General features: G+C 48.8%; 1 protein-coding gene across 3 annotated transcripts in view; it reads left to right on the top strand.

Moving 5' to 3' along the window:
* The window catches only part of LOC115092705 (G protein-coupled receptor kinase 5-like), a 174,374-nt gene extending 152,771 nt beyond the window's left edge, over positions 1-21,603 (top strand). For all 3 annotated transcript variants that reach the window (XM_029603914.1, XM_029603917.1, XM_029603915.1), the window contains 7 exons: positions 697-734; positions 1,531-1,620; positions 10,045-10,253; positions 10,560-10,697; positions 11,868-12,005; positions 12,185-12,316; positions 21,136-21,603. In XM_029603914.1, the coding sequence (XP_029459774.1) occupies positions 697-734; positions 1,531-1,620; positions 10,045-10,253; positions 10,560-10,697; positions 11,868-12,005; positions 12,185-12,316; positions 21,136-21,264 (874 nt within the window). In that variant the 3' untranslated portion in view covers positions 21,265-21,603. The remainder of the gene's footprint in view (positions 1-696; positions 735-1,530; positions 1,621-10,044; positions 10,254-10,559; positions 10,698-11,867; positions 12,006-12,184; positions 12,317-21,135) is intronic.
* Positions 21,604-24,785: the final 3,182 nt, after the last annotated feature.

Raw genomic sequence — 24,785 nt, 5'->3', positions numbered from 1 at the left:
GGCGCTGTGAAATCACAGACGTTTAGCTGAGGGAGCAGTGCTAGGAGATTATGCTGGGCCTTTCAGCTTCAACTGATAGCTGTCACCAACATAATCGCTAAACAATCCAGAGCAGGGATTCCAAAATGGTACAGAGTCTGTGCCCAGAAGCTTGTGAAGTGAAGCTGAAGGGCCTAAACGTGTTTTCCCAAGGCGTTCAACATATAAATAATGCAGAAGAGGCCATCTTTCAGTGGAAGAGAAGTTGTAGAACAAGAGGTCATGATGTGACACGCCTGGGGGGGGGGGGGCGGAATTATTTTTTCACAGAAAGAGTAGTGGATGCATGGAATGGCCTCTGGAGGGAAGGTAAAACAGTAATGGGAATGCAAGGTAACCCAAGAGGATCCTTAGCAATGTGGAAACGAAGGGGCAGGCCAGAATGATGTTGGGCCTGCGGCACTGCCACAGAGGGGGAGAATGGACAGAAGGAAGAGTTTTGCTCTAACGTTCTTGATGCTTTCACCTATGCAAGCACTGAGAAGTTTCTCATGGTGACGCATGTTCCCATCTGATGGCATGGATGGAAGAAGGTTCACCCTGGGAGGACATGAAAGAATGTTTTTGTGCCAACGGGGGCCACTAGTTCTCTCTGCTGGGGAGGGTGGCAGGCTTCTGGCTGCAGCCTCTCACAGTCCACTTTCCTTTCTCTTCCAGGGATCTGAAGCCCGAGAACATCTTGTTAGATGATGATGGTGAGCGACGAGCAGGGGGGTCGATCTGTAAAGCTGCCAGAGGGGATCCAGCACCTTCTTGGCTGTTGGAAGATTCTAGGCAGGGATGTGGGCACCTTCACACCTCAGCTTTTTGTCTCTTCATCTTTTTTTTTGTTTTTGGTTTGGTTTGGTTCTTTTTGATGTAAAAGCTATTTGGCAGTTTTCAGATGTTAGACTTTATTTTGTTTTTAAAACTTCAGGCCTGAGTTGGTGTTATCTAACCAAGGTTTGAATTTTTGTGAAGGCCTCTCCTTCCTGGTTTAGGATGATCCTGGTGGTGTTGCGATGTTTCTTGGCATCCTCACACTAGATCCGAAAGCATGAAGAGCGCATACAAAGCTGACGGGTGACCCACAGAGGAGAATGGCAGGGGAATCCAAAATGGATGCGTTAGATCCTTTTTCTTATCACATATGCTGACATCCACCTTCGGTTAAGCATTTTTAAAGTTAAAAACAGATAATATTGAAGTTTAATTGAATAGTTAATAAATAAATGATGATAAAGAAACTTGGCTGTAGGCAGCTTTGCTGATCTGCAGTGAATCATGTCCTGGAGTAGAGAGAGAGAGATTGGTTAGGCCTGAGAGTGCTGTCAGTTCAGGTATTTCTGGCCGTGTGGCTGGAAGGCTTCTTTCTTTATGAGACAATTCTTTGGCAGAGGGTTCATGCCTTTCTTTTGTGATGGAGGGGATAGATAGGATAGGACAAGAAGATAGCATCATCCATAGTCTCTAACATATCCTTTTCTGGGCTCTTTTGCTTTTCTGCTTCAGGACACATCCGGATATCAGACCTGGGATTAGCAATTAAAATCCCTGAAGGCGACAGCATCCGCGGAAGAGTGGGAACGGTTGGCTACATGGGTAGGTGAGGTTGGTGGCAGCTGGGAGAGGAGGTGGGCCTATCTGCCATCTGCATACACAGGACAGTCTGGATTCACTGTTGCAGCGGACATGCACATATGGTGCCCACCATGGATAGGATCTGGGCAGCATGAGCACAAAGCCGGTCGCAGGCAGGCTTTCATTTACACACATGCTGCCTAAACCTGCAGACCACATTGCAGATGTTTCTGAGCTTTCAGAACTTTTAACGCTGCAGTGAAATTGTGGTGAGGTTGTGCAACAGACCGTCCCTAGTCCCTCGGACTCGACGGATATCACATAGTATAGGTTATGCCCTGAATCCTGGCACAGTCCTCTCTTCACCCCCCCCCCCCCCACACCTAGCTCGATCTTCTCTTACTGGCTCTTACTGGCGGAGGAGGAGGAGGAGGCAGATGCAGGTAAGTAGCGCTGCTCTCATCCTGCCAGTGGGAGGGAGGAGGTGGGGGAGAAGATTGGACCTGAGGGTGTACTGAGGAGGGAAGCAGGATGGGGAGGGGAGGATAGATGTGCACAAAGAGATGGCTGGGGGAGAGGATCATATTGGAGGTTGGAAGGATGGGGAGAAGATGGGGTGGGAGAAAACATTAGCTGGGCGAGTGGAAGAGCAAGGAGAGCAACGCATGTCAGGAGGAGGTGCCTCCCTTAGTATCTGCCTTACACAAAGCTGCTGGTGAGGACACACTCACTTTGCCAGCTTACAGGTCGATACTCTAAGGCCGCGGTAGAAAGAGTGCGGCAGTGCCGGGCGCACCCTCGTTCCCCGCACCCACAGTCCTGCTCACATACCGCTCGATATATGTAAATTACTTGCAAATGCAAGCCGCGTCTGCGAAGCGTTAGGCGAAGGTTAGGCCCGCGCAACCCATTTTACTGTATAGGCGCTTAATACAGCGCCTATACAGTATCCTGGGTGCGCTGGTACCTGTCATTTCAAATGTCATTCCCTGTACGTACCAGGATCAGTCCAGGACACCTGGGTTGTGACTCCGCACCAGTAGATGGAGACAGACTAAAACTTGTGGGCGGAGCCATATATGCCCCTGTGCCAGTCACAGCCCCTCAGTCTTACTCTGTCTCCAGTAGATGGTGCAGGTCCAGTCACAGCCCTGCCTGACCTGATTCTGGTATTCCGTCGGGGTCGGTTCTTTGTCTTGGTTTTAGGCCAGTTTGGGCTATAGTTGTTTTTTATTTGGGAATTGTTGAATTTTGACTTTTTGCATTTTAAATTGTCACTGACGTCCCGTCCGCCCTGCCTCCCAGGGGGGTTGTGAGGTCCTGAGGGGACTACCCCCCCTGGTTGAGGCCGCTGCTAGGGTCGAGGACCCGGCTTTACCAGTAGCAGCGTCAGGGGTGACACCGGGGAGCCCGGTTCACTCACCCCTGCTGGATTAGGGCTCCAGGACTGTGGTCAGTGACAGGGTTTTGTAAAAAAAAAAAAAAAAAAAAAATGAAGGAAATCAGTTGTTGCTTGTTTTCCGGCTCTTCGTTCCTTCGCGTCGCCGCTCCGGGGGGGGGCGCCGCTGGCAGGGGGGAGGTCGGTTCGTTATTTGTGAATCGCGTTGCTCGCTGTTTCCCCGCGGTTGCGTCGGCATGTCTCGTGGCTCGTCCTGTCGGGCCTGCGGCTCGGGTCGTTGGCTCCCCGGGGCTTCTCAGGTCCTGTAGGGACCATCCCCGCTGGTGGAGCACTGGCTGGGCTAGGGGTCGAGCCCGGCTCACTCACCCCGGCCGAAACGCTGGACCGCTGCGAGGAACAGTTCCCGGTAATTTAATTTAAAAAAAAAAAAAAAAAAAGGGGAAGATAGCCGGAGCGGTTTTCGTTTTGGCGCAAGCGCCAGGGTTTCTTTTCCTCTCGCGCGGTTGATTCGGCGTTTTTGTTTCTCTCTCCCCCCCCCTCCTCCCCTTCTCCCGCCGCATAGGTCGGCCTGATCGACTTGCGGCTCCAGCGCCGCGCGCCTCCCTCGCCCTCAGCTGTCCTCGGGCTGCGACACGGGAGGGGGGGGGGGCACGGGATCGGCGACCTGGCTTCGGGGGGGGGGGTGCTGGTTCAGCGGCAGCCTCTCGCTGTTGTGAGGGGACCATCCGGCGGTCTTTCCCAAGCCGTTGCCGTCTGCTGCGGGACAAGAAAGTAAAAAATAAATAAATAAATAAATAAATAATTTCTGCGCCGCCCGCTCGCGCGCCATTCGCGGGAAAGTCGGCCATTTTGGTGCCGGCGCCAAGCGCGACACCGAGCGCAGCAGGCTCCGGGGATTCCCCTCATTCTCCCCCCCCCCCCCCCCCCCCAACGTCCGGCTCCGCCGTCGGTTCGCCATCGGGGGCAGTGGGGGGACAGCTGGGGGAGAAACAACGAAACCTGAAGGATCTGTGCCCGGGGTTTTTCTTTTGGCCAGGCATGGGGCCTGCAAGGCCCGCACAGCCCACAGGCGCCCGGATGGCTAGGCGGGGGGGCCTGCGAGGCCGATCCCGCTGCTCTAGACACGTCCTCGGCCGCGGACCGCAGTGGGGCGATTCCTAGCCAAACGTCCGTTCCGGGCCGTACCGTCTAGAGTGGGCACGGACCCTGCCTCTGAGTCTTCGGATCCGGACATTTCCAAGGGGCCCCCCCCCCCTCCTCCGAGGGGGGCTGAGGGAGAGGTCTACGTCTGAATCGTCAGGTCCGGAGATTTCCAAGGCGCCCTTCCCGCCTCCGAGGGGGGCTGTGGGACATGGCGTGCCACTGCAGGGGGCGGCGAGGCAGTAACAGGCTTCGGAAGGGGATGGCTCGAGATTGAAGGAGCTGGCCCCTGATTCCCGCCAGCCTGGAGGAGTTGGGAATCGCCCCGCCGCCTGAGGGCTCTCGGCTGGGCTCCATTCCTCTTCGCCTCTCTGTGACAGCTCTGCTCTATTAAGTGTGGGATTCTCCGGCTTTGAGCCTGAAGGTCGCGAAGACTATGGGTACGCTCTCTCACTTGCTGGAGGACGACTGATTTCCCTGGGGGACAACAGGGTTTTCAGGCTGCCCGAGGGCAGATCCAGGACGCGGTCTTCGTTTTCGGCCAAGTCCCGCTGTTGTGGTTCCAGGAAGTCGCGCCCTCATAGGTCGTCCGGTCAGTCGTATTGGTCTTCCTCCTGCGGCAGCAGTCTTTTCGGGGGAAGCGAGGGAGCCCCGGCGTCGCCGGGACCAAAGCTTCGCCATGAAAGGTGGTCGGCCCCTCTCTCGCCGCAGCCCCAGCGCGCCGTCCCCACAGCCAGGGCGCGGTTGCTGTCAGTTTTCAGAGATGGGCCGGCGTACCGTCAGACCAGTGGGTCCTCCATGTGCACAGACGCGGCTACCTCATCCGTCCCGGTCAACCTCGGCGGGGACCGTTTCTCCGTTTCCGTCATCGTCCCAAAGACAGCCGGCACGTCCAGATCTCTTCTGGATCTCAAAGGGGTAAACCGATGCCTTCGCGTTCCTCACTGGAGGCGGTTCGGTCGGTCATTGCCGTGGTCCGGCCCGGCGGTTTTCTGGCCTCCCTAGAGGTCTCGGATGAGTATCTTCACATAGGCATTCCGCCGTCGTTCCAGCGCTTCCTCAGGTTCGGCGTTCTAGGACGGCATTCCCAGTTTCGTGCGCTCCCGGTTGGTCTTGCGACGGGCCCCGTACATTCACGAAGGTGATGGTCGTGGGGGCGGTATCCTTACCTGGACGATTGGTTGATTTGGGCGACGTCCGAGGATCAGTGTAGGTTGACTGTGGCCAGGGTCCTACAACTGTTGGCAGTCCCTAGGAGGGGTGGTCACCTTCAACAAGAGTCATCGGACACCCACGCTGACCTTGGAATATCTGGGAGCCGTTTTCGCCACGAAGCAGGGCACGGTTCCTGTCACACGAACGGAGATGCTAACGGCGAGCTCAACTAAGGCGCTTATTGTCTCTCCGCTGGCTGCGGGTCTGCGACTACCTTAAGGTCCTGGGTTCTATGGCTTCAACACTAGCGCTGGTTCCCCGGGAGTTCGCGCATCTGCGACCCGTACAGTCGTCCTTCCTATCCCGCTGGATGCCAGTGTCGGAGGAGTTCCACTTCCTGCTTCCACTAGCAGGACACGCAAGCCCCAGCATGCGCTGGTAGCCGGATTCCAGTCGCCTGTTCTTCGGATGTGTCTCTTCTGGTGACCAACTTGGACGGTGGTAACCGCGGCTGCCAGTCTCTCCGGTTGGGGAGCGGTCTGTCTAGGAAGCTCAGTCCAAGGCCTCTGCTCGGGGTCGCCAGCCCAGTGGTCTATCCACAGACTAGAGACCGGAGCGGTCCGTCTGGCTCTGCAAGCCTTCCTACCGTTAGTGCGGGGTAAGGCGGTCCGAGTGTTGTCAGGCAACGTGACCACCGTGGCCTACATCAACTGCCGGGGCGGGACAAGGAACCCACAGGTGGCGGAGGAGGCTCAGCGCTTGCTGACCTGGTCAGAGCTACTTCTCTCCAACGTTACAGCCTCTCGATTTGCACGAGTCGACACCGCTCAGGCGGTTTTTTTCTCAGCAGTCATCGCCTGGGTCCCGGAGAGTGGGAGCTGGCGGACGAAGTGTTTACATGGATCTGATGTCCACGGGGCACAACGCGAAGGCTCCGCGTTTTCAGTCGCCGTCCAGAACGGCGTCACTGCGTTGGTACTCCCCTGGCCGACGGCTGTTCTGCTGTCCGTCTTTTTTCCCGTGGCCGATGTTCGGCGAGATTCTGCGGCGCATGGAGTTGCACCCGGCCAACGTGATCCGGCCGCATCGACCGTGGTGCGCAGACCTCGTCCAGATCGCGGTAATGATACCCTGTCGGCTCCAGGGAAGGGCGGGTCTGCTCCATCAGGGCCCCGTCTGTTTGGCGGATGCGGTTCACTTCCGCCTCGCGGCATGGTTTTTTGCAATGAGGCAGCTGCAGGGAAAAGGTTACTCAGATGCCGTGGTAACCACGTTGCTACGATCCAGGCGGCAGTCGACGGTCCCTGGCTTCTGTCCGTGTCTGGGTGTTTTTTGAGGAATGGTGCGTCCCGCGTGGGGTGTTCCCCATGGCGGCTTCCGTCTTCGACATTCTGGCGTTCCTACAGGCAGGTCTGGCCAAGGGTCTGGCGTGCAGTTCTATGGCTCCAAGTAGTGGCGCTTGGTTGTTTGTGAGGTGCGGTCCAAGTAGCGGCGCTTGGTTGTTTGTGAGTTGCGGTCCGTGGATCACCCCTGGCTCTTCACCCGGATATATCCTGTTTCCTTCGGGGAGCTAAGCACCTTCGTCCTCCAGTGCGTCTATCCTGTCCGGTTTGGAACCTCAATTGGGGCTCTCCGCTTTAGGCGCGGCGCTGTTTTGAGCCCTTGAAACGCGCAGCGACTAAAGATCTCGCGTTCAGGACGGTGTTCTTGGTGGCGATTGCCTCGGCATGGCGGGTTTTCGGAGTTACGGGCCTTGTCCCGTAGGGCTCCCTTTTTTGCATATTTCCGATTCCGGAATTTTCCTTGCGGACGGTTCCTTCTTTTCGGCCGAACGTGGTGTCGTTTTTCCATGTAATTCAGTTGGTAGAGCTGCCCGCTTTCGCGGCGAGGGGTTTCCGGAAGCTTGCCGTGCGGAGTTCCCTCCTTCGTTTTCTGGAGGTCTCTAATCCGTTTCCGGTCACACATCATCTGTTTGTTTGGTTCTCTGGTCCCGAGAACGGGGCCGCAGTGTCCTGCACGACGATCGCCCGTTGGCTCAAGGAGGCCATTGGTCCGGCGTGCTTGGTGCGGGGGAAAACCACTTCTCGTAGGTCTTCGGGCTCACTCCACTCGATCTCAAGCTGAGTCTTGGGCGGAAGCTTGTCCGGTGTCGCCTGAAGGGATTGGCAGGGCGGCTCCCTAGAAGTCGTGGCATACCTTCTCGGGCTGCCTGGCGGTCGTTGCATGCCTTCTCAGGCCTTACCAGTTGGATGGCCGAGCTACCGATTCCGGGGGATTTGCGGATTGGGTACTCCGAGCGGGACTCTCTGCTTCCCACCCTCGGTGAGTTTGCTCTGGTACATCCCAGGTGTCCTGGACTGATCCTGGTACGTACAGGGAAAGGAAAATTAGTTTCTTACCTGATAATTTTCGTTCCTGTAGTACCAAGGATCAGTCCAGGATCCCGCCCGCAGTGCTACGCTAAAGTAACGGGGAGTCCGCTCATCGTTGTTTTCCGTAGGCTGACCTCTTGTTTCTTCGCTCTCCCGGTTGGGGAGTCTGGTCCCTGTGGGGGCGTTGGAATTCTTGCCGTTTGCATAACAAGTTTGTAGGGTTAGCTATGGTTGCCTTTTGGTATTTTCTACTTTGACATTACGTATGACTGAGGGGCTGTGACTGGCACAGGGGCATATATGGCTCCGCCCACAAGTTTTAGTCTGTCTCCATCTACTGGTGCGGAGTCACAACCCAGGTGTCCTGGACTGATCCTTGGTACTACAGGAACGAAAATTATCAGATAAGAAACTAATTTTCCTTTTCAAATGACATTTGAAATGACATTTGAAATGACAGGTACCAGGAAGTTGATGGTTCCCCCCCTCCCGAAGCAAGGCGCAGGGTGAAAATTAAAACAAAAGGGAATAAAGTGTTATATATATATATATATAAATACCTTGTCACTTTCCGAATCCCCCATCTCCACACGGGCGGGCGTGCGGTCATCGAGGCGGTGGGAGCGGGCGGGTGGGCGCCCGTTTGATCCAGGCGGCGGGCGGGTGGGCGTGCATTCATCCAGGCGGCGGCGGGAGCCGGCGGGCGTGCATTCATCCAGGCGGAGGGAGCCAGCGGCGAAAGCGGCCTCCTGCAGCCCCTGCCGGCAGTGAATGAATGCACGCCTGTGTACGCCCGTGCGATTTCGGCGCTCAAGGCAGTCACATGCCGTGACGTCAAGCGTCGTGACGTCACGCCTTGAGCGCCGAAATCACATGGGCGTACACAGGCGTGCATTCATTCACTGCCGGCGGGGGCTCCAGTTAGGAAGCAGACACTTTTTTTTTTTGTTAGTGCTTTTTTTTGTATTGTAGTGAATTATTTCTCTATTATATTTTGTGGATGTGTTATACCATTCAATCAATAATTTCTGTGATTTTGAATTTTTCTAAAACATAAAGTTATATGAGGAAGTTATATAAAGTTATATGAGGAAAGACTAAAGAGGTTAGGACTTTTCAGCTTGGAGAAGAGACGACTGAGGGGGATATGATAGAGGTGTTTAAAATCATGAGAGGTCTAGAACGGGTAGATGTGAATCGGTTATTTACTCTTTCGGATAATAGAAAGACTAGGGGGCACTCCATGAAGTTAGCATGGGGCACATTTAAAACTAATCAGAGAAAGTTCTTTTTTACTTAACGCACAATTAAACTCTGGAATTTGTTGCCAGAGGATGTGGTTAGTGCAGTTAGTATAGCTGTGTTTAAAAAAGGATTGGATAAGTTCTTGGAGGAGAAGTCCATTAATGGCTATTAATCAATTATACTTAGGGAATAGCCACTGCTATTAATTGCATCGGTAGCATGGGATCTTCTTAGTTTTTGGGTACTTGTCAGGTTCTTTTGGCCTGGATTGGCCACTGTTGGAAACAGGATGCTGGGCTTGATGGACCCTTGGTCTGACCCAGTATGGCATGTTCTTATGTTCTTATGATTTGAGAAACATCAGTAAATTGATATCAGTCATTCAAGGGCAATTCTCAAGGTCTTTTCTGCAGGTAAAGCAAGGTTTTCCCCACATAAATGGGCAGTTGGAAACTCGTCTGCCCTCGGTGTGGTTGAAAGGCTGCGTGTTTTCAGCTCCCCAGGAAAACCCTGCGTGCACGAAGGTCCGCATGGGCTCTGTGCCCCCAGTAAGGTCAGAGGGACGGCCCGCGCAAGCTTTTGCCTCAGAATTTGGGGGCAAAGTCCACCGGGAAAAAGTGCCAGCGAATTTTGCCCCAAGCCGTCCAGTTTGAAATCTGCCCCCTTCATTCCTTCCAATGCCTTTTTCCCCCTTTCCTCCTGTTCAGAAGAATGACTCTAGTGAGTTTCTCCGATGCTTAGTGTTTCACTCTCTCAGATGTTGCACATTTGTTGAAAACACATTAAAGGCTTTGCATACCCACATCCTTACTTATTATTTTAATGCATATGGTTTTTTTAATATATTTATAAGCATGTGCATGGTTTCTGTCTTATGGAGAGGGTTGGTGACTGTGGGGCACAGTTAAACGCAGCCCCTACTGAGTAAATCCCTTCATTCAATCAAACGGGGCAAGTGAAACCCTCATCTTGCTGGAAACACAGGATCTGGCTTTGTCTCTCTGTTCTGAAATGGCGCCGCAGTGTGTTGTAACATTATTTTAGCGTAACGCACCGTCTCGCTGTCCAGTTGCGGGATTGACGTCACTAGTGCTGTTAATCTGGAGGGTGTTTTGTTTTGGTTTTTTTTGATAGCCCCAGAGGTCATTAACAATGAGCACTATACCTTCAGCCCCGACTGGTGGGGGCTGGGCTGCCTCGTCTACGAGATGATGGAAGGCCAGTCTCCCTTCCGTGCCCGCAAGGAGCGGGTGAAACGCGAGGAGGTGGAGAAGCGCGTGCAGGAGGAGCAGGAGCATTACTCCGAGAAGTTTTCCGAGGAGGCGAAATCCATCTGCAGGATGGTAAGCTTGTGGGATGCCCAGGCCGAGGTACTGGTCTTAGGCAGACGGACGGGCAAAGTGAGCCCCGGGAGGCAGATGGAAAGACCGCGGGACAGACACATAGAACAAAGTCACAGACAGAGACCTGGTCTAAGTCTGACTAAAAAACCAAGTGCACAAGTGTCCAGGGAACCAGACAGAAGAGCTCTTTGGAGTTTGATAGTGGGACAGTCTTGTGCTTCTTGAACCTGGGTAGGGCGATGTGCAAGTGGTGCTGGATGTCTCCCGCTAACTTTGCTTCCTTCCTTTCTCTCGTGTTTTCCGTAGCTTTTGACCAAAGACCCCAAGGAGAGGCTGGGCTGTAAGGAGGCAGCGGCCGCAGAGGTGAAACAGCACCCCTTCTTCAGGCGCATCAACTTCAAGCGGCTGGAGGCAGGCATGCTGAAGCCATCTTTTGTCCCCGATGTAAGCACCAGTTGGTGGCCCAGTCGCTCTGCGACTCATCGAGGGTTCACCTTTAATAGCTCTAAGGGACACTCTGCATTCATTGGTTTCCCTGGACTCTTCACAGGCTGCGGTCCCTTGTGTTGGGTCAAAAGACGATGTGAGTGAGTGAGATCACACAGGCCCTTTCTTTGAATGTGCCAAAGAAGGGGGGGCCTAGGTGTAGTCTCCAAGGCTCCTGTACGTCATCTCTGGATAATTTTCATGTTGATCCAAGACGAGTATCTCGGCCTGGGAAGATTCTGGTTTTCTCTAAGATTGATGTGGCATTTAGACTTCTTTGTTGCCATCTGCTGGAAAAAGGTTTTTGTTGAGAAAGACCCAAATGGAAAATAGCAACAAAGGCTTGAAGTGACGCTGCCATTTCTCCGGCTTAATGTAAAGTTTCTGCTCCGGCAGACAGTGGTATGAGAGGCCATTTGATGCATTTGGTCAGGACAGTGAATCTTGCAGCTTAAAAGTGAACATTTCTAATGATGGCACCTGTTTAATTTCTGTGATGACTGCAGCGGGCTTCAAAGTTGGCCATATTGAGGTTCTTCCTCCATCAGTGGTGCATGGTGCTGGGATTATCTTTGCCACCAATTGACCTCTGACCCCTTTCAAGGCTCCTTCAGGTAGCATTGACTGCCTTCTTGACACTCAGCTAGGATTACCATTGGATGCCCCATTGCATGCTGGGACTTGTAGTTTCTGCTTTGCTTAGAGACATTGCCAGACTCCCTGTATGCAATTGGGTAAAAGCAGGACTGGCTCACGCCATCTCTTATGACATACACCTTGTTGATGACCTCAGGCACAGCTGGGGGAGAGAATAGCACCAAGACATCTGGGTACAAAGGGAAATGCTGTAACTTTAGGAGTAAAGGCCCTTGTATGTAAGGGTGCTTAGGCTTGTAAACTGTTTTCCTGTCATCCTTTGTTCCATCATTATTGTTGTTGTTCTATTGTTACCTGTTTTATTGTTCAACTGTTCTATGTAAAGCCCACTACTCTTTTTGGGCATTTAAAAGTTGTATGTGAACCGGATTGATTTGTAGTTCCTACAAGAACTTCGGTCTATAAAAATTAAAAATAAATAAATAAATAAATCCTAGTCCTTAATCTGATGGCATTCTCTGACTTCTGCAGCCTAGGGCCGTATACTGTAAGGATGTACTGGATATAGAGCAGTTCTCCACTGTGAAGGGCGTCAACTTGGACCAAACGGACAACGATTTCTATGTCAAATTTGCTACGGGCTGTGTTCCCATCCCTTGGCAAAACGAGGTGAGGAGATTGGATGTCTCTGTTTGCTTCTCACAAAGACTGGGGATGGAGGAGGCCCAGGGGGTGTAGGAGACTCCAACACCCGGCAAAATGCACGGAGCTCTGCTGCAAGGCACCCATGCAGCTATCCAATGCGAGGTTCTGCCTAATTATAATGCATCTCACTCCTCCTTCCTCAGATGATCGAGACAGAGTGCTTTAAGGATCTGAACGTCTTCGGACCGAACGGGATCCGGTCACCGGATCTGGATTGGAAGCAGCTTCCGGAACCTCCCAAGCGCAGCCTGCTTCAGCGTCTGTTCAGGCGACATGTAAGAACTTACATTTGACCATGCAGGAAGGTAGGGTGGGAGGGAGAAGAACCCAGCTCGGTCACAGAGACCCCTCAGCAAGTCACCATCTCCTTCCTTTCTTCACAATATATTTTTAGAAGTTTACACAATTTAGGGTGAATTTTAAAAGCCTGGAGCATGCATCATTTGGGGGTTGCGCGCACCAGTCGGGCTGCTGCGTGCCGATCGAATTTTAAAAGCCGCCCAGATAATGCACGTATTTCTCGCTGCACGCACATCTCAACATTTTTCAAAAAGGGGGGGGGGGGGGCATGGTCTGGGTGGGGCATGGGTGTGGCCAAGAGATGTGCACGTAAATACTTGCACGCCTGGGCACACACCCAGGTCCAGCGGCACGTACGTTCACTTATCCTGTGGAGGAGATATAAATTTAAAAAATAAAAAACTGGCCATAACTGCGGTGATTTAAGGGTCTGGCGTAACTGGGTGGCGTGAAGGCTATTAAACTAGGGAGGTCTGGAGGACCTAAGCTATGAACTGGGCGATCCGGTGGAGGAACTGGTGAAACTGGCAATGGTGTGGGGCACGGGCCTCTCTTAAAATTCCCCGACTTACACAGTAGAAGTGGGATTTATGTGTATAGACGCACGCCCACTTAAAGTTGGGCGCAAATAAGCATGCAGTCATGTTACATGCGCGCGCACACACATGCAGGTTATAAAAAGCTTGCGTATCTGGGCGTGCGCCGAGGCACATGTGCCAAAGAGCGCCCACACGCCGGTTTAAAAGTTACCGTCCCTAGGAGGCCATTTTATACCTGCCCCATTGGTACAAACTCTGCAGGTCCTTTTTACCCACAGATGTTTATACCCCTTTTCTGATCCCAGGAAAAAAAACCCACTCGCACAGTTTGGAGCAGGTGGTTCTTCTGAGAGATTTTTACCTGCATAATTTTGAAAATGCAAAAGTGGGTGCTTTAATTTGTATTTATGAAAATGTGTTAATCACTTGTACCAAGGCCCTAAGTATAAAAACATACATAATTAATACAATAACATAAATATTAGAAACATATATTTAAAACATGCTTGTGCAAAAGCTATGACAATTACTGTCAGTAATGGTGGTGGACAACTTCAGATTTACATTCCAGATGCCGGCTCACTTCTGCAGATAAAGCATTGTTTTATCTGTGAAAATGGCCTTGAAAATCACCCTCTTAAATTCCAAAAACAACTGAAATGGGAAACAAAGGTAATAAGCTTGATAGGACTATGAGACTTTCCTTGCAATGGAAAGGAAAAGAAAAAGCAAATATCAGCCTGCAAAAAGAAGGGTAAATGCAATAGACAATTGAGCGTGGTGGGAGGAATGGAATGGAATAAGCCTAGCGCTCTAGTGTAGGGCAAACCCATTGATGATGGAGAGATTAACCCAAAAGTCCTGCAACTAAATGTTAACAATCGTTGTGGTAGAAGAGCCTTCATTTCAAAGAAAAACTCTGAAGTGTTCAGGTACAGAAAAGAATGCAACGGTGTCACGAAATGCCTCTGCGCTACCCCTAAAACCCACTCAGGGTAACCTTGTGGCCATTCAGACGGTCCTATCAAGCACTGCCGAGGCTCGACTGTGCATGTGCTCCTACACTGGCAATTCCCCACCCGCCAGCTGGGTTCCTCTTTGCCTCTGAGCAAGTTCCCCACCTGCAAGCTTTTCCTTGGTGATTTCAAGAGTCATTGGAACTGCTTGCAACCCAAGGATAGCAAAGTTTGCTGGATAAATGTATCCAGTTAACTTTGGAGGAATATTCAGTAGTCAGCCACACTGTTAATATAGCATTAGCCAGCTATCTTAACTCTGAATATCAGAGTTAGCCCGATAACTCAACTCCTCCCAGTTACACCCCTAACTTATTCAGCTAAATTCTAGCCGGCTAATGAGTTAGCCAGATAAGTGGCCAAATCTTCATTTAGCCGGATAACTTCTGAGTTATCCAGCTAAATACTTTTGAATATGGACCTCACAGTTTCTAGAAAAACACCCACAGATCAAATTCACACAATACTGGGCTCGTTAATCAGTTCGACAGGCAGAGCCAACAAACTAATAAGTTTATTAACAAAAAGTAGGAACAGTGAATGAACAAAGGTTTAATTTGCAAATAGGAACAGGTAAAACAACAAGGATTAAACAGCAAAAGTTACTTGAACACTTTTTATTAGGTGGTGGTCAGGGAACAGGCTGTCCACATGAGCTGAACAGGGTCTCAGCTCAGAGATCTGCTCTCTGTACCCCCAGTCAAGATTGGAGAGTTCCAGCACCTTCAGGACCAGTTCTGTGTTTGAAGGGCCAATCGCTGGACAAAATACTGACCAATGCCCTTCTGATTGGTAACTGTTTTCTGGCCAATGACACTGCAGGATGTTTCAGTCATACATTTCCTTAGGGGTAGTGGGATATGTATGCTGTTCAAGGCAACATCCAAAGCCTCTGTTTGAATACAGTGCAAACTTCACCTGCAGACCAGCACAGAGGAAATGATCTCTCTGCGGGAAAAGTGTCACAGGCAGAATAACAAATTACACAGCATGCAAAACCCCTCATATAATTTAATTAAACCTTGGCATGCATATTGAAAAGACCATTCTGCACCAATGGACAAAACCTTCTGGCACAGAGAAAGGAAACTTTAAAAAAAAATTTTTTTTTATTCAGTTCTATGACCAGAAAAAAAGGCTCTGAGTCAAATCTCTGTGAGTCAGAGGTGTAGGATACCGAGAGCATAGCTGCTAGGGTGATGTCATCCATACATCCCTTGACAATCTGAATAAGCTACAGACTGTCTATAGATAGACCCTCCTCAGCAAGTCCTCCACCTTCATCCCCTTATCTCTTCCCCTGCAGATAGTAAATCTTAATCATAGGAGCCATTCTTGTGGCTTTTAAAGTACTTCCAAGCAGTATATCTGCTGGTGTAGAAGCCAGGATCTTGAAAAATTGAGGGATGTTAAATTGCATCACCTTACTAGAGGTGTGCTTTGTTGTTTGTTTGTTTTTTTTTTGGTTCGTTTTTGTTTCGGATCATTATCTGTTTGATTTTGTTTTTAAAATGGTTCAGGAGAGGATGTTTATTTCGGGTTTCCCTAATTTCGGAGTTAGTGCGCAGTAACTGAAAATGTTACCGATATGTTAAGTGTCAATTAGGGGAGTGGTTCGTTAGCTACACGTATGGTTCTGCATTCCCATTGGCTGTTGCAAGGTGGAGGTTGTAGGAGAGATGGCCAGTGCCTGGTAACAAGTGTAAACAAATAAGTGTAAACAAACAAGTGATGTAATAATAGCATTACAATTAATAGATTACAATTATATTTTCAGAAAATAGGTACAAACACCAAATAATATTTATGTGAAAATCATATTTAAAGAAAAACTAACAAAGGGGTTGTATTTATTTCAAGCCCACAATCTTTAAGGGGGAGAAGAAAAAAGAGAAGCACAAATAACTCTTATAAGCATATGTAAGAAAAGATGAAGTCAAGAGGCATTATCTAAAAAGCAATCTTATACATATTTCTAAATGGGTACAGCAGTAGTACTAACAGCAATCTTAGCATCAAGAAATGATCTTAACTGTGAAGGGTCAAAAAAAAAATAACATTCATCATTATATTTGACAAGACATTTACATGGAAAACGAAAAAAAAAATTCACCAGAAATATCCAGCACTTCTTGCCTCATCTGCAAGAACTGGTTACAACTAATTTGAGTTTCCATTGAAACAGGAAAACACCATAATTTTTTTCTGTCCCATAAACAGAGTTTCTTTATACTTAAAGAAAAATCGCATGAAGGAATTTTTATCTGACTCAAAGACAAAAGATATCAACAAAGTATCCCGCGAGGTAACGTCATTCTGCGAGGTCTCCAAAAAAGCAGACAGTTCTAAAGTGTCCATATTCAGTTGAGGTTGCACAGAGTCTTCGTGTGCTGTAGGCATCGTTACCTGCTTCTTTTGAGGAAGATAGACTGTCTTATTCAAAGGTGGTAACGTCTCGGGGGTGAACTTTAAAACCTCCAAGAGAGATTTTTTAAACAGCTCTCTAGGACTGATCAAAGGAGTAAATGGAAAGTTCAAAATTCTGACATGAGAAGATCTTAATCTTATTTTCCATAACTTCCAACTTACGTTGGAGTCTTAAATTGTCTTTCTGCAGATTTTCATTTTGAACTTCATTTGCAGTTACTTTCCTTTCACAATCCAAAACTTTCTCAGAGAAGGAAATAACTGAGTGCTCCACGCTTGCAATTTTAACATTATTGTCTTTCGTAAGAACCTCGATGCTGTCGAGTCGTTTAGAAATATTCGTATTGAGAACACTTAAAGCTGACCAAATAGACTCTAAGGAGCTCTTACCTCCTACTCCTTGTTCCTTCTTCTCTCTTCATGGGGTTGAGGGCAATGGGGCAAGTCTGAAAAAACCCCACAGACCCGGAGTCTCCAAGAAACCCGGAAGCACCGACGCCAGAATCCGCTCCTCACGCCCCAAACCATTTGAGGAGGGTCCAACACGTCCATGTCCAAACCTACCAGTGCGCCCCCTAGCAGCATCCAGCAGCAGGTTTACCCACGCCGAGGGGGGAATCAGTCACTGCGCCGGGCCGAGGGATACCTCGGCTTCAGATCGGGGAGAGGCTTCTCTCTCAACCACAGTAGCAAGAAGCACCGGCCTCGGAGAGGAGACAGAAAACTCTGAGGCAAAAAAGGGCACAATAGATTCTTGGAAAGAAGCCCAACCAAGGGAAAGCTGGAGCGAGATGAACTCACCTTTTCCTTTTCTTCCCCATGAGAAAATTCTGCCCAGAGTTATCACATCCTGCCTCTAAAACGCCAACAAACTGCTCCCCTACTTGACCTTTTTTCAGTAAGCACACACTAAGTCCCATTAATGCGCACGAACACAAAATACCAATTTTGATGACATTTTGTCTTTTTTTTTTTTGTTGTTTCACAGCCTTACCAAAACAGGCCGAAATAGACAATTTTGTTTCCGCTGTCTGTCACTAAAAACAACTACCCACCTCTACACCTTACATGATTTTCCAAGACCCCCATGAGTGTATTGGAGATCTTCAAGGATTCCACCCATTGATTGAGGGCAGCAGGTTCCCCCAACATCTTCTTTCAGAGTTGCAGCCCCAGTCCTGGACTCTGGATTGCAAATCCACAGAAAACGTTGTCAGATCTTGGAAGTCACAGTATATAACTTTCTAGCAGGGTGATTGCATTCCAGATAACCTCCAGGCTGACCACACACTACTTCTCTGGAACACGTTCTACTTAGCCAGGGTACAGGTTGATTAGAGGGGGTGGCACTCAAAGCCACTTCTAGGGCCTGCAGAGCACAAAACCACCTCACAAATCCCACAAAACAAAATTCTGCCCTACCAACAGATCTAAGCCAACCCTAACTGCTCCAGCGGCAAAAGCCTTGACATTGCAAAGTAGGGGAAGATAAACTGAATGTGACTTCTCCTCAAGTGCACCTCCCTGCCACTGCCTCATGGTATCTTGGGACACCAAAGAGTACCTGAGCCAGGGGGTAGCAAAGGATCCTCAGGGTTGAGTATCACTCTTGCTTCCCTTGCAGCAGATACAACTGAGGATGCCAGACCTTGAGCCAGGGACCAAAAAAGGTGCTATGGGCTCCTGAGGTGGTAGAAGGCTCAGCAGGGTACACCATGGGGCTCGAAGAGTTGCAAAGGTTTATTTATTTATTTTATTTATAACTTTTTATATACCGAGGTTCAATTAACAAGATTAATTATCACTTCGGTTTACATTACAACCAGCAAAAAATAACGGAGACAAAGTCTTGTTTTACAATGAACAGGGTAGAAGTAACCTGGATTAAAACAATGAACAGGGTAGAAGTAACCTGGATAAACATAAAATGGGTGAAGCAAGTATAGAGAATTGGGTCTGTATAACTTGGGCGAAAAGCAGGGACATTAAATAGGGGAGGACTATGAAGGCCTCAAGTTGGATAGAGTACTCATGATGCGGATAAGAACCAAGGCTGAAGTGAGTAGTTATGGGAAGGCTTGTTCGAATAACAAAGTCTTAAGTCTCTTCTTAAAGGTGATTGGACATCGTTCCAGCCTCAGTTCAGGAGGGAGCAGGTTCCATTGCTTGGGGCCCGAGGCGGATATAGCTCTCTTACTGAGGGAGGTCTTGATGGAGGGTGCTTGAAGAGTGCCTCTCTGGGCCAGTCTAATTGGACGGACCGAGGTGTGGAGTTGCAAAGGTATTGTAAGATCCAGAGGAGTAATGTTGTGTATGGCTTTGTGAGTGATTGTTAATAGTTTATGAAGGATTCTAAATTTAATTGGTAGCCAATGTAGATTCTTTAAAATTGGAGTTATATGGTCCCTCTTGTTGGATTTTGTGAGGATCCTGGCCGTAGCGTTCTGTAGTAGCTGGAGAGGTTTGAGTGAAATATCAGGCAGGCCGTGAAGGAGTGAATTACAATAGTCAATTTTGGAAAATATGATGGCTTGTAAGACTGACCTAAAATCATGTAAATGGAGGAGGGGTCTTAGGCGTTTTAGAACTTGGAGTTTAAAATAACACTCCTTTACTGTGTTGTTGATGAAGCCTATGAAGATCATTTGGCTGTCTATGATTACCCCGAGGTTTCTTACCTTGGGTGAGAAAGTAGGGGACATTGACTGTTGAACGTTATTTAGTGGTACGCTGCCATCTTGTGTGATTAGGATGTATTCTGTTTTGTCGGTGTTGAGTAGCAAATTAAGCTTTGAGAGGAGGTTGTTGACGTGGATGAGACAAGCATTCCAATGGAGGAGGGTTTTTTGCAGCGAGTCGGTGATCAGTATCAAGATTTGGACAAGGTGTGAAAAGAAGAGAAGAGACAGGAACCTGCAGAGCTCAGGTTGTAAATAGCTAGTCAGCCAATGGCCATCTTGGATTTTTTTTTTTCTTTTTAATAATTAGGCAATGATATTGTGTTTGCTAAAGGTTGTGAAGCAAAATTAAAAAAAGAGACTAAAGGAAGTTTTGGTATCTCTATTTAGAAAATAAATGAAAGGAAGCTGTCTGAAATCTACTTCCTCAGATTGAAGGTCTTGCTGGGTGCAGTGTCTCTATCCTCCGGCCCCTGTCTCCATTTCCCCCTCGTCATAGCACCTGCTGTTAGATTTATCCTAAGCTAAAGCTCACCCACTGCAGGCAGCTCTAGGGAAAATGAACCAGGCAGCATCGAGAAACCCTGCAGTCTGGATCCCTCCCCCACCCCCCTGGAAAATTTGTTTCCAAAGGTTTTTTTTTTTCTTCATTTCTTTTTTTAAACTGACTGGCTGTCCAAAACCTTTTTGTGACCCTTTAAACCTCTGTACCCTCAATTGCCCCAACAAACCTGCCCACAATGGAATACAGTTTTAGAAAAATGAAAATGTCAGCTAGGCCTGCCAAATGCCCGGCCTTCATCTGGGTCCCTAAGCCAAAGGGGCCGATGCTGTATCGGACGTAGGAAGCAGGCGTTCAACGTTTAGCGCCCGCTTTCTTAACCCCCGCCCAGCCACCTCTCCCGGGGACCTGATGTCATGTTTAAATCAGCTGCCGTGCTAAAAGGGACGCGCTAGGGAAAATTGCGCGTCCCTAGCGCGTCCTTGACATCAGGTGCCTAGGATACATGGCTGGGCAACCGTGTCTGGCCCGATGGGTCAAGTGGTCTGGGTCAGATCTGGGTGGGGGGGGGGTGCAGTACCTGAATGGAGGTCCTTAGGGAACGCCCTTTGAAAACTTGAAATCTTCCTCCGGCAGCCGGGAACCCCTACTGGATGGAGATCCTCCCCCACCAGGGCTGTTCCCGATTGGTCCTTTTCACTGACATGTGACAGTGAACGGATAAATCTGCAATAAGTGAAGGAGTGAATAAATTAATAGTACGTAAATGGTGAAAGGACCAATCGGGAACAGCCCTGCCGGAGGAGGATCTCCATCCAGTAGGGGTTCCCGGCTGCCTGAGGGAGAAGATTTCAAGTTTTCAAAGGGTGTTCCCTAAGGACCTCCATACAGGTACTGCCCCCCCCCCCCCCCCCACCCACCTAGAGTACTTGACCCATCAGGCCAGACCTTGGAGGTGGTCAGACCATTTAAAACATTTTTTTTTTTTTTTTTTTTACCTAACTCCTTTTTGTTCCTCCAACTTAATATCGCCAAGATATTAAGTCGGAGGAAGTACAGAAAAGTAGTATTTACTGCTTTTCTGTACATGTTTTTGGGGTGCTCAGAAATTAATACCTGCTTCGGGCAGGCAATTTCTGCACGCAAAAATGTGCGTATTGGGAGTGAATAACTAATAGCCTCAGTCACATGCATTTGCATGTGATGAGCGCTATTGGTTTCCCAGTGCATCAGATGCGGGTTGTGGAGGCGCTTATTATATAAGGGGATTAGGTTGCGCCTACATAACCTAAGTCCAACTGCAGGTTAAACAGTGCGCTCGGCCCCGCAGGGAGGGGACGTGACTTACCCCAAAGTTACACAGAAAGAGTCTGAGGAGTTATTACTTGGACACCCCCAGGGGGTTACACAGTGAGTGCGAGGCAGAGGGAAGACTTGATCGTGTGTCCCATGATCTTGCCCGCTCGCAGATCATGGGGCAGAGTTGCTACTTTAAAGTTTGAAGAGAAGTGCACACACACACACAGTGTCTGATCTATGTGTTCTTATCTTTTTATCTCTCCCTCATCCCCTTATGCCACCCATTCCCCCCCCCCCACTCCCCAAAAAAACAAACAAAAAAAAAAAAATCAGCACGCAGACTACACAATCAGCACAAGCAATGCAAACTCCAATTCGACATCTGGCATCAACTCTCACAGTGCCACAGTCAACTGTGCTTCCCAAGGCAGGACTCCAGCAGCAGTACAGACGTCATCCTGACACCGCAGGGAAGAGATGGTTCCCAGACATCCCGGCACAGAACTTTCTAGAGATCTACAGAGACTCCCTTTCGACTAAGGACACCTCGTACCTGCTCAGGGTTACGTTAAGGATGCTGAAGCTGAATGGCCCTTCCAGGACCCTTTGGAAAAGAGTGGGGAGAGGGCCACTTTAATAATAATTATTTTTTTATTCTCCGTGACTTTATTCCTCCTTGAATTCTCAGAGTCTGGAATTGCTTTGGATTTTCAGGCCTCAAAGAAAAAGGAAATAAAAAAAAAAATGTAAACCCATCCTCCCCCCCCAAGATCATTTAAAGAGAATGGAAACTTAAGTTTTGCAGGAATATGGTGATGCATTTTTTTTTATCATTATTATTATTATTAATGTGAGTGAGAAGCTGATGTGCTCAGCAAGATATCATTTGATGGGATTATTCTTAATGATGTATTTTTATTTTTTTAAATGCCCTGTAATTGTTTTTTAAAGCTTCATAACACAATCAGGTAGCGTTCTGGCTTTAGAGGAAGGTTTTTATTGCCACAGTTATTGGGGGAGGGAGGAGGGATGAGGGATGGAGGAGTCTTGAGGTGGCGTTGAGAAGCTTGACCACAAGTGACTTAGGGACCCCTTCTGCCATCCTGGCTTATGGCTCCCTGAAACCGCAGTATTGGAGTCGAAGGTCATTGGACAGTGTTGGTTTGGTGCATTCAGTAAATCCAGAAAGATTTGTTCCTTCAAGAAAAGGCCTGTGATGGGGTATCAGAGTGGGCAATGTGTCCCATCCCACAAAATGACCCTTTGGATCTCTAGTGCTGGTCCCTAGGCGGGGTAGGGCTGTCAGTTGGCTCCAATTTTTTTTTTTTTTAGTATAGGCTGCACCAGTCCCAGTTTTACCCCATCAGCATGCACAGAGTCACAGTTCCCACTTTCCAGAGGAATATCAGAGTTACGAGTCTGTGCAAGTGATGGCCATGAAAGCAGAACTGGATCAGTCTGGTGGTGAAAAGGCAGAGTCGGCCGGTTGCCTCAGCTTGTGGAGAACATCAGGGTGGCTGGCTCAGCCTGTGTGATCCCCTCCCCCCACCCCCAAAGGCTGAGGACTGGGGAAAGCCGGGCGAATGGGAAGGCAAACACAGTCCTTGCTTCTTACTGAGGCAAGGTTTGCATTCTGGGCTATTTGCTGCTGGGTTTGTTTGGGGTCATTTTTTTTTTTTTTTTTAATTTCCGAAGCTGCTTCTGCTGTGAGTTTCTGGTACAGTGTTGTCAGGGTCTGCCGCTGGTTGAACATTTGCTTTGGCCATGGGAGTGGGGGGGGGGGGGCCCCCTGAGGGCAGTCTCTCCTGTAGGGGTCGGGATTTTATAGCTTCTCCACTGCGTGCTCAACCAGAGGGGTTTTAGGGGTATTCTTACCAGAAGCCAGGCGTGCAGTTTTCAGCTCTGCTTCAGCCTTAGAGCTGAGCCAGTGACTGCAACAATGGTATTATTGTGTTTTGGTGGTTTGTTTTATGGGCCCGGGGTCCATGGAGGACGCCACCAGAATTTTGGCTTTCGCAGTCAGCTGTGACCCGAGGTGCCCACAACACCCCCTGCCCAGCTCCTTCCTAAGATGGGTTTTGGAATAGCGGTGAAGTAGACTTCTTTCAGAGGGGGCACTGTCTCTCTCCTGCCCCTTCTGATCTTGCCCTCAGGGCCAGCGTGCTTGCCTCCTTACAAAGGGAAAACCCTCTGCCTCCCTTCCCTCCCCCCAAATGTTTTCTCACATTGAGAATCTGCCACTGTTGTGCAATTTCATATTCATAACATAATGTAAGAAAAGAAAAGTAATTAAATTCTGCCTCACCAGTGGATTTATTAAGGTTTTATAGTGTGTAGAGTTTTCTAAAAATATATATATTTAGATAGATAGATAAACAGTATAGGTATAGATATATATTGGAAATTTGTGCAAAATCTTTTTTTTTTCTTTCAAGGAAATTCACCGTACAGAATTGTACTGGCTCCATGTCTCCAGCCATGTCTGACAGACCTTACGGGCACAATCGCAGCTGGAAAGTGGGTCAATGTTTCCCATCCTAAATTCTTGTTTCCCCTGCAGTGATGAAGTGTGTGCAGCTGTCCCAGCACTTGGAGGAAGCTGTCAGCATCTGTCCTGCCTTCTGTCTGTATCTTAGTATGCTTCTGTGAAAACGCACAGCAGATCCCTTTCAGGTTGTAGGCCTAGTCTAAGATGCCTCTTGTTGCATGTTATCTCGTAAACTTGGGCAAGCAACTCTGTCAGCAGCATTCTGAATACATTTTAGGCAATTTGGAATAATCCGAGGACATGTCTGGACATAGGAGTACCTGATTGCTGTTTTATTTACAGGAAAGACACATATTGAGCAAGGAACTCCCTACGGGACTGCTATTGCGTATCAGTAATTGTCTCTAGCTTCATGTTTTCTTTGTAAGAATGGTTTGGTTTTGTATAGGCTTGGGGGTGAAACATTCACAAAGCTTGAGGTGCCTACAACCGTGGAGCAGATCACATCCAGAGTGATTAAGGCTGACTTTTCAGGGAGCAGGTAAGGAAATAATGTTGTGAACCCTAAATTCTGGATGATTTGCAGTTCTTCCTTCCTTCCTCGCGTGCTTGTGATGTCCGTTTTAGTTCATGAGGCAATCTTATGTTGACTAGCGTATTCCCTCACATCTGGGAAACTTGGGCCATTGCCTTGACTTCGTTGGCTTGGAGACCTGTGACCTGTGAAAATGGTTAGCGAGTGACAGATTTGGTTGTGGGTGAGTTTCCAGTCTTGCTGGGCTGCAAAGGATCTCCTCCCTCTCTGCTGCTTTAGCACAGTGACCTTGGACCGTTGACACCCGATCTGGAGCCTCCCCAAAGATGTGGAGATGGATCTGAAACTCCATTGGGTTTGCTGTGACAGGAGCGCGAGAGAGCAGTGTGTGTGTGAACAATTTTAAACTTGCAGCATGTTAATTCCCTGAAAAGGTCCAGCCAGCTCCGCTGAGGGTAAAGTAAGTCTGCTCCCGGCATCTTAATCACCGTTGCCCAAAGTGGTTTTCTGACAGGCCTGGATTAATTTGCTTGTTACTCCTGGCCACTTCTCTCCTTTAGGTGACCCTGAAACAAGATCTGTTCAAGGCTTTGATGACCGATGGTAATTTCTGACTGCTTTTTCTATTGCACTTTGTTACAAGGTGGGAGTGCAGAGGTATAATGTCAGGGCATATTTAGGCGTGTCTCATTAAATTTATAAAATCTTCTGGGATTTAAAAAAAAAAAAAAAAAAATATCACTTTGAGAACCATCCCAGCTTGGGTGCCTCTAGGTCACCGATCATGGGGAGAATTTGGGATTAGAAGCCTTATTTGTCAGAGCCAATTGGGCCTTGCCATGCCATGGAAGTGGTGGGCTTAGGACTGGGCAGGGGGGCTAGGCAGCTGCCTAGTATCAGCTATAGTATGGGGCCACTTAATACAAAAAGGTTACGACATTTCAAGTGCTACACTTTTTA

The sequence above is a fragment of the Rhinatrema bivittatum genome, chromosome 5, assembly GCF_901001135.1.
Source record: "Rhinatrema bivittatum chromosome 5, aRhiBiv1.1, whole genome shotgun sequence".
Classification (NCBI taxonomy): Eukaryota; Metazoa; Chordata; class Amphibia; order Gymnophiona; family Rhinatrematidae; genus Rhinatrema; species Rhinatrema bivittatum.
Note: the sequence above shows the minus strand (reverse complement) of the source record. Positions and strands in the feature narration are given on the sequence as shown.